The 15,279-nt window shown below is 45.7% G+C and overlaps 1 protein-coding gene across 3 annotated transcripts in view; it reads left to right on the top strand.

The window, feature by feature from the left end:
• Positions 1-15,279, top strand: part of LMBR1 (limb development membrane protein 1) — an 82,437-nt gene that overhangs the window by 15,138 nt on the left and 52,020 nt on the right. For all 3 annotated transcript variants that reach the window (XR_013588332.1, XR_013588334.1, XM_078614966.1), the window contains exon 2: positions 13,776-13,860. Coding sequence is in view for 1 of the 3 variants with exons in the window: in XM_078614966.1 (XP_078471092.1) it covers positions 13,776-13,860 (85 nt within the window). In the remaining 2 variants the exon portion in view is untranslated. The remainder of the gene's footprint in view (positions 1-13,775; positions 13,861-15,279) is intronic.

Here is a 15,279-nt window from a genome sequence, read left to right on the forward strand (position 1 = left end):
GCGCTCCATCCCACAATTTGGTAAGATTGTGAGTTCATATGACAGGTGGGTTGATCTCGACCTGCCATTATTTGATCGATAAAATAAGTGTCATCAAGCGGTTGTCCGATGGATAGGCTGGCTCTCCTCATGGAAATGTGCAGTTCCTGTCACCGGCTCGGCCACCAATGGGGGATAAATGTCGCCCAATGCTCATTACAGCAGGGATACACTTTGAGACTTTAAAATTGAAGAACACTTTGTTTGGGGCTGAGTTGGTCCCAACCAATCAAGAGAAGCGCAGATCACACTTACACAGGGTAACATCTACAACTCTTTGACGATAGGTGCTCTCGATTAATGCTTAGCATTGGACAGAGGGGTTTAAGCAAACACTTGGACCATTGCAATCCCAACCCAAGAGTTGGTGCATGAAAAATACAATTTGTACTTCCTTCGCACAGTGAAGACTGTCATAATCTTTCGTGACAGTGCACTGACGCAGATGACTGCATCTTTAAACATTAAGCAATGTTGCGGAAAGTTTTCTGTTGTACGCAAGCAACCACATCCGTGAAAAATGATATTATCTGTACAGTTTCTTCTTGCTGATTTACTCACAGTAGTTTATAGGCAGACTCCTCTTCGCAAATCGCATTGGCATCGCCTTATTTGGGTCTTCTTATCGGTCTTATTGGTATCTCCGTTTGCTTGCTTATCTGCGCATCAATGTTTTTCTTGCAGGCTTGGTAAATGTGTCTTATTACATCTGACCGCATTGATGTGTTAAGAGTGCTCAATTCATAATTTGAAAGTTGCCAGTTCAAATTCTAATGACCTTTATCGGGAGGCGAATTAACCCATCTCTCCATCGGGGTTGACAAAATGAGTAAAGCTTTGTGGGACATGGACAGTGGTTGCCCTATGAAGTTGCTGGCTCCCATCATAGGAATGTGGAATTTTTGCCACTGGCTCAGGATCACCAATGGAAATGAGTACAAGTCTGTGCTCATGTGAGGAGGGAGACTCTGACTTTTGACTTTTACCAAATCAATCGCGATGCAACCGCTCGCAACAGGTGTAGCCTACTAAAATGTCATATTGCAATGATAAATTGGTCTGTTTCCTTAATGTAAATTTATTGCTATTTTATATATATTTTTTTTCTCAACATTTCACTTCTTGAAAAGCACTGTGTTTTATGGATTTTACATGAGGGTCTCATAAAACTCAGTCGTCCACTATGAATTACAGGGAAAGCTACAGTTGTCTGCAAGAGGTAAAATAACACTAACAATTTATTTATTTTTTGTTCCTGGGTAGTAAGTGTTATTTCCTAATTGCTTATGCCTAAAAAGTACAAAAAGGGCTATTATTCCCCACAACCTTTGATTTTGTGATCAGGACAGTGATATTTTGAAATTTACCAATTTTCCAAAACATTCCAGATAAATTCAGTGCTCAGTAAACTTGGAGTAAATTCTAGAACATTCTATAACTTTCCAGTAATATAAATAATAGTATAAATACAGGGGCATTAAGCCCACTAGTTCAGTTTAGTTACAGCTGCCTAAGTGGATACATATCTGCATTTTTCTGAGATGGCATCAAGAGGCTGCAAGCATCCGGCAGACGCATTTTGCTATGTCTGCGGCCAATTTATCAAGGCAAGAGCGAAAAAGTACTCTGTGGAAGCATCTGCTAAGATGTGTGAGGCCTACAAGGCATATTTCGGCATGCATGTCGGGGATCAAGACAAACCCTGGGCACCTCATTTCACCTGCGAGCAATGCAAAAAAACTCTGGAAGGTAAGATGGACAATTGTTGCTCGGAATTTTACGTTATGAAATTTGTTAAAAACATTTTAATTGTAAAACTTTTACTTTTAAAATGTTTTACAATTTTCAATGTTATTGAAAAAATATATACATGAAAAAATGTTGCGAGAATCTCTTGCACATTAGTCATGGGTGAAATAAATGTATTTTTGTAGGATGGTACAGAGGGGGAAAGAGAGCCATGAAGTTCACTAGCCCAAGAATTTGGCGGGAACCCACTGACCACTCAAGCAACAGCTACTTTTGCATGGTAGACCCTTCCAAACGTCGGACTGGCAAGAGTGCACCTGATATCACGTATCCGGACCATCCTTCATTCCATCGCCCGGGTGCTAAAATGCCATGAGCTCCCCGTACCCACTCCTCCAGAGAGAGAGCAGCCGTTTTTAGAAGAGAGCAGCAAGTCAGAGAGGGAGGAAGACGTAGATCCAGATTACAATTTCAGAGGTGGAGCTGAGGAGAGAAAGCCATACTACTCCAACCAAAAAGACCTCAACGTCTTGATCAGAGATCTTGGTCTCACCAAGTCCAATGCCAAGTTTTTGACGTCTAGGCTCAAGCAGTGGAACTTGTTGGATGAAAGTGTGCAAGTCTCAGATCAGAGGAAGCATCACCAACCTTTTTGCAGCTTCTTCACACGGCAAGATGGGCTTTGATTCTGCCACAATGTGACCAGTCTGTTCGAGACAATCGGAATCGCCTGTAACCAGAATGAGTGGCACCTCTTCATTGACAGCTCATCTAGGAGTCACAAAGCCATGCTGCTCCATAATGGTAACAAGTACCCATCTCTTCCCCTGGCTCACTCGGTGCACCTCAAAGAGGATTACAACAGCATCAAGACATTGCTGGACGCCTTGAAGTATGATGAGTACGGCTGGGATGGTCATCAGAGACTTCAAAATGGTGGCATTTCTGATGGGTCTCCAAGGTGGTTTTACCAAGTTTCCTTGCTGTCTTTGCCTTTGGGACAGCAGGTACACCAAGGTGCACTATCACAGGCAGGACTGGCCACAGCGGACCGAGTTCTCTGTGGGCAGGAACAACATCAAGTGGGAGCCACTGGTGGACTCCCGGATGGTGCTGATGCCCCCACTGCACATCAAATTGGGCCTTATAAAAAATTTGTTAGAGCTGTAAATAAGAAGTTGGCAGCCTTCAAGTACCTTCAAGACTTCTTCCCTAAGCTGTCTGAGGCAAAGGTCAAAGCCAGTGTGTTCGTCGGACCACAGAGAATACAGTATAAGTAACGAAATACACTTCTGAAATTATGTACTCCCAGAAGGCCACGCTGCTAGAGATAAATGTGTGAACGAGGTACGGAAAATTGTTTATTTATGTTTTTCCTACGAAAGGATATTCCGTGAGGTAAATACAGAATTACCTTTATTACACAACGCGCCATTGTTTGCACATGCGCTTTTGGCCCAGCGGTACAGAGACATCCTGGAAGAGAGAGGCTAAAGATGAGGTGTAGTTTTTTCAACAGTAATGTCGTGAAACATATCCGGAGGGCACGTTTGCGGAAAACAACTGTTATTCGCACCAGAAAGCTGTTAAATGTGAAGTTCGGGCGAAAAGGGGCAAACGGCGCATATCTTGTAGCCGCATGCCTCGGCAGTTTGTCCTGGGCGATCGCCCATCATGAGTTTGAAGCTTCGGTCGCTAAAATGTCGATGTAAAGTTGACTTTCGGTCCCACTTTTAGTGATGTTACTGCAACGATGCTGTCTTCCAGACCGTGTGGGTGATTGATACCCAGCTCACTTTTGCAAATCGGAGTCATCCTGGTTTCTTGAGTTCTCACCTGGTTAAACAAATCAACTTGACACTTGATCACGTAAAGAGGAAATAACCAGTTACTGAACACACATCTCGATGCCTGAACCGTGAGGAAAACTGCTTCAACTGATGCTTCAATGCGACCGTAATGACTGCCAATGGTTCAGATAACACAGGCTATACAGAACACATGTTTCTCTGTGCGTGTGGCCAGGTGGTTGCTGTGCCTTGAGCGTTAGATTCACAGTTGAGACCTGATATTTCTAGTCCCATGCGGGAGTCTTATCATCATACCATTCTGCTTAATGAAATGATTACTGTAGTTACCTTCCAGTCTAGTCAACAGTGGTCCTGTGGAAGAACTGATCCTGGTCATAGAAACGTGTGGCATTCCAACTACTAGCGTTTCACTTTTTATATATAAATATTCTTAGGTTTTTTCGGTAAAGTCACGTAGGTAAAAAATTAAAATTAATAAAAGTAAAATTAAAATCACGACGTTTCGGAGGCAACACAAGCTTCCGTCTTCAGGTGGAACCGTCACAGCCCGACAGCTGTATCAAGTAAATGAGAGATTACAAGAGATACCACTCCGTATATATAATGGTTGAGGGGGGAAGGGCCAGGAACGGCACACTTTTTATTAATATGGTAAGGTGAGGCTTAAGACTAAGAATAGACTGCATGACAAATGACTGAGCCTTTGTTATGGAGAGGTGCGGTTTGTGACTATGCCTAGCCTACATAACAAATGCTGCAAATGAGACCGAGCCTCTGCCATGTAGATGGTAATAGGCTACGTAACAAAAGACTGAGCCTTTATTATGGAGAGGTTCGGTTTGTGACTACGCCTGGCCTACATAACAAAAGTGTGAAAAAAGAAAGCTAAACCTGGTAAAACAAAACTGGCTGTCTATCAGTAACCTGTAATAGTTGTCTGTCAAATAAGATGGTCCAAATAAGTGTAGTTAAGTCTTTTTTGCATGGTTAATCACATCTTTCCAATGATTACTCAGTTTGTAACCATCATCACGGTTGAAATTATGTCTGTGTTTGTATATTTGTATGGCTTCGTGTACAAACCTTTGATGGTAGCCAGGAGGTTTGCAGAGCACCTTGGTCTTGGAAAAGACAATTTTATGAGAGCCCACAGAGTTGTATCAATGATTGGCAACGGCCGAAGAATCAGTTCTGCCGTGTTTCAGATCTGACTTGTGCTCGCGGACACGATCAGAAACATGACGTTTCGTTTCTCCAATGTAGCAATCACCACAACTGCAACTCAGTTTGTAGACTCCAGGATACTGTAAGTCAGGAACGACATCCTTCACAGATGGAATCAGATCACGGATTTTATGCACTGTACTGAATCGGACTTGGATCTTATGTTTGTTTAGAATTTTGGAGATCTTTTTGGTCACGACTGCTATGTATGGTAACGTGATAGTTTTGGTCGGAGTTTCATGTGGCTGTTTCTGTATGGTGGGAGAAACAGCTTGGCGGATGGTGCGGTCAGAGTATCCGTTCATCCTGAGGGCTCGATGTAAATGTCTTAATTCACCGGCCAGGTGGTGTTGGTCAGAAATACCATGAGCTCTGTGGTATAGCGTTTTGATGAGAAAATTCTTTTGAGATGGGTGGTGGTGGGAATCCGGTTTCAAGTAGGAATCTGTGTGGGTGGCTTTCCTGTAGACAGAATGTCCCAAGGATCCGTCAGGTCTCCTCTCAAACAGAATATCCAAGAATGGTAGTTTACCATCTTTCTCCACTTCCATGGTGAATCTGATGGATGGGTGTCTGGAATTGATGTGGTCCAAGAAGTGGTTCAATGCTGGGAGGCCATGTGGCCAGATGACGAAAGTGTCATCCACATACCTCTTCCACAGGGAAGGACACAGGGTGGATGTCTGGATGGCGTCTGATTCAAACTTTTCCATGAACATGTTGGCTATCACTGGTGACAAGGGGGAGCCCATAGGGGTACCCTCATTCTGTTTGTAGAAGGTGCCATTCCAGGTAAAATAGGTGTTTGTGAGGCAATGCCTAACCAGCGCAGGTACAGCAGAATTCAATCCATGTTCGACCAAGTCCTCAATTATTGTTAGGGTGTCCGGTACTGGGACTTTGGTAAACAGAGATACTACATCAAAACTGACGAGGATGTCATCAGGAGATAGTCCCATGTCCTTAGCCATAGAGACTAATTGGGTTGAGTTGAGTACTGCCGAAGAGGTCTTGCCTGTGAAGGGAAGCAGAGCATATCAGGCGTGACCAAAAAGATCTCCAAAATTCTAAACAAACATAAGATCCAAGCCCGATTCAGTACAGTGCATAAAATCCGTGATCTGATTCCATCTGTGAAGGATGTCGTTCCTGACTTACAGTATCCTGGAGTCTACAAACTGAGTTGCAGTTGTGGTGATTGCTACATTGGAGAAACGAAACGTCATGTTTCTGATCGTGTCCGCGAGCACAAGTCAGATCTGAAACACGGCAGAACTGATTCTTCGGCCGTTGCCGATCATTGCTACAACTCTGTGGGCTCTCATGAAATTGTCTTTTCCAAGACCAAGGTGCTCTGCAAACCTCCTGGCTACCATCAAAGGTTTGTACACGAAGCCATACAAATATACAAACACAGACATAATTTCAACCGTGATGATGGTTACAAACTGAGTAATCATTGGAAAGATGTGATTAACCATGCAAAAAAGATTTAACTACACTTATTTGGACCATCTTATTTGATAGACAACTATTTTGTTATGTAGGCCAGGCGTAGTCACAAACCGAACCTCTCCATAATAAAGGCTCAGTCTTTTGTTATGTAGCCTATTACCATCTACATGGCAGAGGCTCGGTTTCATTTGCAGCATTTGTTATGTAGGCTAGGCATAGTCACAAACCGCACCTCTCCATAACAAAGGCTCAGTCATTTGTTATGCAGTCTATTCTTAGTCTTAAGCCTCACCTTACCATATTAATAAAAAGTGTGCCGTTCCTGGCCCTTCCCCCTTCAACCATTATATATACGGAGTGGTATCTCTTGTAATCTCTCATTTACTTGATACAGCTGTTGGGCTGTGACGGTTCCACCTGAAGACGGAAGCTTGTGTTGCCTCCGAAACGTCGTGATTTTAATTTTAATTTTACTTTTATTAATTTAAATTTTTTACCTACGTGACTTTACCGAAAAAACCTAAGAATATGAATCCTTGCAGTCACGACAGCTTCAAATCTAGAATATATATAAATATTTTAGTTCCTTTGAATATTGCTAAGGTCCTATACTGCGAGGCCTCCTGCTATAAAACGGTGGCATCCGTTATCATATTGCTAGCACGAATGGCTTTGCAGAAATAACAATTTCCGTTTCGTCATATCGGCACTGTACAAAATGGAGATTAACACAGTGGATGTTATGTACTTGGAATCCCATCCAGGTTCAGTTGACAATTTGCCAACTAGCGCTGTGCATGGACAATGCTTAGATTGTAGCGCAGTGTGATAAACACTGCATCTAATCTAATTTTTATTTATAGAGCACCTTCGTTCAAGGTGCTTGACGTAGCTTAAAATACGATGACAGAATGGAATGATGTAGCTGACAGGGGCGTACATGGATTGAGGAATGAATGACAGCGATAGAGGGGTATTTAGGGATCACAAAAGGGTAGGGGAGGGAAGGGGTAAAGTGGCGAGGGAAGAGGAAGAAAATGGGCAATGCACACATTCACAACCACCACAATCGGTATTCGCCACGAGGTGGCGGTGACGTCGCCTCGGCGCTTGTGCCAGGCTACGTGCATGTTGAGGTCACGTGAAGTGTTGAACGCCCGCTGGCAGGTCATGGGGCAGACCCAGGTGCCAAGGGTCAATTGATTGAGATGGCTGGGCGCACACCACCTGTGTCCGCTGCTGTGCCAACTTGCTGTGTTTTAGCCACCCGGCATTCCGCTCGTTGTTATGAGCGTCGCTCCTCTGCCCTCCGTTGTTGTTGGAGGGCGACTGCCTCCAACTGCCCAGTAGCAGCAGCCTCCTTCACGAGCCTCCTCCACATAGGCCAATCTTGACACCGCTGGTACCAGTCATCGGAAAGTCCACTCAGCTCCACATCCTCTTGTACCACATCACTCCGTCTCTTCTCCAGCCCGTGCCGCGCCCGTTTATCCCCCTCTATCCGGCTGAACAAAAGCTGCATGCACGCACACCTATGCACACACACACACGCGTGTAGAGTGTAATGACAGACACGGGGTCTCCCATGTAACGTAATAGACAGTAAGGGCAACAGCTACCAAGGCCGACAATTGGTCGCTTTTGAATTTGCACCACAGATGTTGACATTATACACCAGGTTCCCATTTGAGGCCGAATGAAACTAGCAGAGGCCCAGATCAGATTTCAGGAATTAAACGCAACTGGTGCTTTGCATACTCTTAGGTTTTTTCGGTAAAGTCACGTAGGTAAAAATAAATAATGTGCATTATAGCACATATTTGAGGCCACATTTCCAAGTTTATAGTAACGTGTACTGACCGCTAAACAACAGGCACACAAGCTATTACACTCGCGCACACATTTGTACCCCAACATTGGTTGCAAACAAGGCCAAAGGTCAATTATACGGCCTACACACACACTATTATGACAAATGCTGTTGGCGAGCACCTATGAAGGCCTGCAAGGGGCAAGAGGGGTTTGGGTGTGGCCAGAACGTCACCTGGCCGCCTCTGTCACCCCGATGCTGATGCTTGCACACCGCACCGAGGTACTCATTTATGGCTGAGTGAACCTAGGGGAAGCCCAGGAGCGATTTATATATCAGTCGCCGCTGATGTTAACATTTGCTTGGAATCGCTCTCGGGTCTCCGGGATTGTAGTACAGTGCGCTAACTGCTACGCTACCGCTTTCCGTACTTATTGGCATACAAAGCAAAGATCCCCCGCATAGCCACAACAGACTGTTGAGGCAAGTGCTGTTAGCAAGCACCTATGAAGGCCGGCACGGCACACGAGAGGGTTTGGTGGCCTACACCACGCCCGGCCACCTTTGTCTCCCCAGTGACGATGGTTACACACCACACCGGGTTACTCGAGGCTGAGGCGACCTAGGGGAGACCCATGACTGGTTCAGATAATTAACACCGGTGTTGGCCGTGAGCGGGAATCGAACTCGGGTCGTAGCGCTTACCGCTACGGCCACCGCTCCCCCCTACGCTATACCGCTCCCCACTACGCCATGCCGCTCCCCACTACGCCATGCCGCTCCCCACTACGCCATGCCGCTCCCCACTACGCCATGCCGCTCCCCACTACGGCCACCGCTCCCCACTACGGCCACCACTCCCCACTACACTATACCGCTCCCCACTACACTATACAGTGATACCTCGGTTCACGAACTTAATTCGTGAACTGACTCTGGTCGCGAACCGAATTGGTCGTGAACCGAGGCACATTTTCCCATAGGGTTCAATGTAAATCCGGTTAATCCGTTCTGACCTTTTTTTTTGGTTTTTGAAGCACAAAAATATGAAACAAATTACAATACACATTAGTACTGTACAGTATAGTAATGTATAAAGAGAGAACACTAACTTTGCTTGAGATGACTTCAGTAAGCACTCAAACGGGTGAACTGTACAATACAGTAAGTACAGTATTGTACAGTACAGTAGTACAGTACAGTACTGTATGTGCTAAAAAGCACACCAAAAAGCAAAAGTCACTGAAAGTGTCTTCACAGTACTCACAGTACTTCTTTCTGTGTCTCTTCTTCTCTCCACGATCTTCCTACAGGAAGTCACGACCATGTGACAGCCTGGACATAGCATTAAAATGGCCGCGGCTCCTGTTCGTGAACCGAAGCGGAGTTCGTGAACCGGAGCATATTTTTATGAACTTTTCTGTTCGTGAACCGAGTTGTTCGTGAACAGAAGCGTTCGTGAACCGAGGTATCACTGTACCGCTCCCCACTACACCATGTCGCTCCCCACTACGGCCACCGCTCCCCACTACGGCCACCGCTTCCAACTACGGCCACCGCTCGACATACATACATACAAACACACACACACGGGCGTGCACGCTGCCATCAAACTTGTGCCGAGCCTTGTCTGGGTTGTTGGCACACGCCGCCGCCGCCGTCTCATAAAATTCCGTGCTCCAAGCTAGCGTCGCCTGCCAGCACGCGTTGGGTGGACCCTGCACTGCCGATGTCCATTGAAACGTCTCCAGTGTAAGGGCAGATGGCAAGCGTGTCTCTCGCCGGCTGTGCGGTCCTGTAGCCTGTAGCAAGGAGGCTGTTAGATAAGCATGCAGAATAACAGTGAGTCTGTGCTTAGAACCCCCGATTCACAATCTGAAGGTTGTTACTTAATTATGCTGTCGAGCTTAGCTCACAATTCTTGACCCTTTAAAGGTGAATAAAATAGGTAACAATTTGTGGGAACTAACAGTTGTGTTGAGACATTGGTTCCTGCCGAAAATGCGTGGTATTTCCACCACTAAGACCGCCAATGAAAATGAGCACTGCCTGGAACTGGGGAGTTCTTATAGATGTAATAATGACTGTTGCGTCGTTACATCAGTAAATGTATTCGAAAGAAGTAATATTTAAAAAAAAACTTTTTTTAAACACGCTTTAATGAAATGTACCGTACGAGTAATGGCAAAACTCCACGACTCCAGGAAGTGGCCCCGAAGCTTGCCATAACGTAAGGTGCCGTGGTGATTTGCAGCCAACGTCAGTTGACCGTGGACAATTAGAGCCAAGGCGAAACATAACATATAAAAAAAATTGTTTAATGATAGAATATAGTATTGTCATTAGTAAGACATAAGGATACCAAGTTTGCAGTCGATACCACATTGGGAAGTGGGTTAAAATTGAGTTACAAGATTCGAGGATACGACAGTTGAATAAAAGCGTGTCAAAAAGGTATTATTTATGCACATGTTTCAATGTTGTGTCATTTATATGTCCCAATCAAATTACGTGGCAGCCTTAGATGACATTATCGGGAATGTTTGTCAACAAGATTGATGAAATGTGATGTGGAGGCGTTACTGTTGCACAGCAGGGATACCGTGACTATGTCGTGGATGGATGATGCAGACTTCTGCTTCTTGTTTGATCTCATGGCACGTGCAATGTGAAATTCCGTTCACATGGAACAGCGATTTCGTTAATCGAAAAGCGTCCATAAGTTGTCATTTGCATTAAAGCGAAATTTTGTAAAACGAACGTCCGTAAATCGAGGGCTATCTGTACACTCTTGACATGGACAACAATACCACAACCTCGCCAAACAAATATACAATCTGGCATTCTCTCACCCCCCCCGCCCCCTCAGCTATATAATCCCTTGTTACAGCCATCTCTTTGGCATACTTCAGCAATTGTTTTCGCTGTGGTGGTCCCCACCTGATGAAGGCCGCTTGTGTTGCGCCCGAAACGTCGTGATTTAATTTAGTTGTTTTCATATTTTATTATTTTCACCTACGTGACTTTACCGAAGGAACCAAAGAGCATTCTTGACATGGCCAACAATACCACAACCTGGCCAAACAAATACACAATCTGGCAATCAAACATCTGTCCAGGTCACCGAATTTAACATCCTCGCAATCCTGGTCAGCAACTGAGTCCACCAAAATCACGACTGTGGAATATGAAATTCCAGGGACCCCTTCACGACCCCCAGCGCGATTGAAGTGCACTCGTCCGCGCTTTATCCGCGTCAGTCATCTGTCGCGGACAGAGGAGCGAGCAAGGCTCGTTTTGTTGTTGTTTAGTTGAGCCCACGACGCGCAAGCCCTACTCATATTGACCCTGGCAATCGTACATCCTCGAGATGAGGTCCGTTGACCGTATCGGATTTAAAACAATCCCAACGATTTCCCGGGAGTGATGAAGCGCTGCGCTCGGCAAAGCCAAACGCCACCGATGTGCGCGATGGTGCACGATGGTCGGTGGAAGCACGGGAACGGGAGTGCGCGCCGATGTATACACACAAGCAATCCGTGTCCTGCACCTCATGTAGATAGACTCGTGCTTACATGAGGTACCGGCTGTGGTTGTATGAGGATCAGTCGGCGGTATTGTGTCAAACACGCCCCCCCCCACCCATTAATGGGGCATCTGTGGAAAAAAGAGCTCGTCGGATTCCTCCAGTGTATAAACACATTCTGATTCTGACTCCACGAAAAGCAACGGAGGGGATGAAGGACCGAGATCATACCCCCCCCTCCCCGAGCGAACGGGATTCGATTACTCGCACCCTTGCGATTGAGAGTCTGAGCACTCTGCAAGCAGCGCCACCGCGGTCGTTATTTAATGAAGAATGTTGCGAGCGCCACGCGGCAGGCGGGCGGGCAGGTCGCCCAGTATCGCCGTTGTGGCTGGGGAGGCATGGGGGGGATATCCAAGGTGCCGCTGGCCCCGAGGCGAGGGGAGGGGCGCGCACCACTGCTATTTGACCTTTACTCGGGGGCCCTGCCACGTCTTTTCCGCCACCTGCAAAGGGCAACGTGCACGTGCACACGTGTTGTAACCTTGTCTTCACGTGCGTCTGTCGTGTTTGCATGTGTTGCGATTGGGTGGAGCGGTCGGGTGCCGTCCATAATGACGTCACGCACCTAGGGGGGATGGGTCAGACAATTGTGACGATGTGTGACGAGGGGAGGGGGGTTTGAGAAATGTGATGTCACATAAAAATGGGCAACTTTAAATAAATATAGACAACACGTTCTACTTATATTCTTGGTTCTTTCGGTCAAGTCACGTAGAAGGGAAGTAATAAAATAATAAAAATAAAACATAATAAAATTATTCTCACGACGTTTCGGTCACAACGCCGAAACGTCGTGAGAAATAACCAAGAAGATGAATCCCTGCAGTCACGAAAGCTTTAAATCGAAATTTCTTTCCGTAAAGTCACGTAGAAGGGAAATAATAATATAATAATATAAATATTAAACAATAAGAATTCTCACGACGTTTCGACTGCAACACAAGCAATCATCATCAGGAATCATCACCTGATGATGATTGCTTGTGTTGCAGTCGAAACGTCGTGAGAATTTTTATTGTTTTATATTTTTCTTATTTTATTATTTCCCTTCTACGTGACTTTACCGAAAGAACCAAGAATATGAATCCCTGCGGTCATGAAAGCTTTAAATCAAAACGTTCTACTGAATGAAATATACTTTTTAATAAATGTTTTCTTCTACAACATCAGAGTGCAGCGCCACATTAAATACGCACTACAATGACAATAGTTTAAAGCGATTTGAAGCATGTTTTGAGGGGGGGGGGGGGCAGAGCTTTGTGACGTCGTATTTGAGGGGAGGTCTGACTTTTTGTGACGCCGTGTGACGAGGGGGGGGTGGTCAAAAATCGTCCAAAATCGCGTAACGTCATTTATGGACGGCCCCTAGTGTCATGGTCAGCGCGATGCACTCCTAACTCGGCTAACCCGAGTTCGATTCCTGCTCACGGCCAACACCAGTGACAATTATCTGAATCGGTCTTGGGCCTCCCCTCGGTCGACTCAGCCTGAAATTAGTATCTGGTGCGGTGTGTAAACATCGCCACGAGGGAGACAAAGCCGGCCGGGCGTTGGTGTTGGCCGCCCACCCGCTTCGTGTGCCATGCCGGCCTTCAAATGAAAGCCAATTTAGTGGCTCATCATATGGAAATTTATAGCAGCCAAATACTCTTAATGCATACTCTTTGGGTCTTTTGGTAAAGTCACGTAGATAGAAAAATAAAATCAAGACGTTACGATCGCAACACAAGCAATCGTCTTCAGGTGAAAAAATACAGCAGGCGAACTGCTGAGTTCGCCTGCTTGTGTTGCGATCAAAACGTCGTGATTTTTTATTATTTTTCTATCTACGTGATTTTTCCGAAAGAACCAAAGAGTATGCATTAACAGTATTTGGCTGCTACAAATTTCCATATGATGAGCCACTTAATTGGCTTTCATTTGTGGCCAGGTTGCTTCTGAAAAAGAGCTATATAGTTCAGTGGCCCTTACCTGGTAAAATAAAAAATAGTTTAGTTTTTATTTTGTATTATATAATAACCGTTTTGTATTTGCGATCTCAACGGTGTCTCGGTCTTCGACCACTTGCATGAAGCATCTCGTCTCCATTGTGTTTCAGATCTGCTTCTTGCTGTTTATGTTCCTCTACATCACCTCCTACCTGATCATCACCCGGTTCAAGAAGAGGACCGACTTCATTCTGGGTGAGTTGCTGGTCAAGGCGGACCACGAGTGGTGGTGAGACACCCTCCCAAACCTCTAGCCTTCACATCTCAGCAGCTGTATTGCGCTCTGCGCACAGTGATACCTTTATGACAATCACATTGCATTGTAAAGTCCAAGTAGCGTCCATGCGCCAAAACGAAGTGAAACAGACATGTTACGAATGGGGTTACACAACTCATACATTTTATAATAGAACGTGGCAATAAGTGTTGTAGATGTGAACAGGAAGAAGAGGGGGCTGCGATGGGAGGGATATGCTTACAAAACGGAGGAGGGCAGGCATTACGAGATGGCATTGGAGTGGCATCTCGGGGTCCGCAACCAAGGGGAATACCCTCATTGCAGTTGGCAGCAGACCGTAAGAGCCAACCTCGGAGGTTGTGTCGTTAATGTACAACAGTTGTGGGAACTGGCAGAAGGAAGGAAGCAATGGCAAGGTACCGTAGTTATTGACAGCATCCGGCATCGGTCGCGATGACCTTTGGCTCACTGCACTCAAGAAGCTGGATTTATCACACACGCCTGAACATCACCCCTCCTCCCCCAACCGTGTTGAACCCAGGCCACAGAGCGGGTGCCGGCGCAGTTATGCCTGATGGGGGCATTGCGATCTCCGAGGCACCCAGCCGCCTGTGCGAGCGTCACTGCTGACGCATGTCGGTTTGCTGCCTGCTCTGAGGTGTCGCAGTACTGGCCAGCGTCTGCTAATCTGACACCGTGACAATCTGAGACGCTGTGCTGGAGCACGACCATGGCACACTCCAATCCATCACTGTCTCGAAAAGGACATCCTATGAGGTCGCAGGGCAGCCCAGGGAGGAATGTCCCCTGTCGGAACGCTCTGCCAAGTTCGCTGGGATTCGGGATTCGAATCTGGGTTTTAACCACCATTGATTAAACCAGGTTCTTAAATGGTGCAAGTTGAAGATCTCAACCTGGTCACCCACCGACTGCTGAATAAAATAAACAATTGTATAACATTTTTACTACATTACCTTTTTAAAATCTTGTATGTGAAGTGATTGGGTAATTCAGGAGTCTATGGCATGTCAGAGCCCTGAGCCGGTGCTGTTGAGGTACTGGGCTCATATCTGGACACCACTCAAAAATGAAAGCACCTCATAAAATTGATTTTTTTATTTAATTCAGAATATTCCAGGTGATGAACCACTTTTGAAATGCCTACGGAAATGGTTCTGTGATACCTTCTGTTACAGGGACTGTTCTCTTACACTAAGTGGTTATGTTACACCACTCGTTGCGAAGAAAGTTTCTTAATCTCATTGCACGATGTTTAAGTGAATTTGGGATACACTCGGTGGCAGCAGGGACTTTGCCCGAGGGAGTTCTGTAGAGCGCCCCTCTGGAGGGATATTTGATAAAAACTATTCCACGCT

The sequence above is a fragment of the Lampetra planeri genome, chromosome 1 (assembly GCF_965212315.1).
Source record: "Lampetra planeri chromosome 1, kcLamPlan1.2.h2, whole genome shotgun sequence".
Lineage (NCBI taxonomy): Eukaryota > Metazoa > Chordata > Hyperoartia > Petromyzontiformes > Petromyzontidae > Lampetra > Lampetra planeri.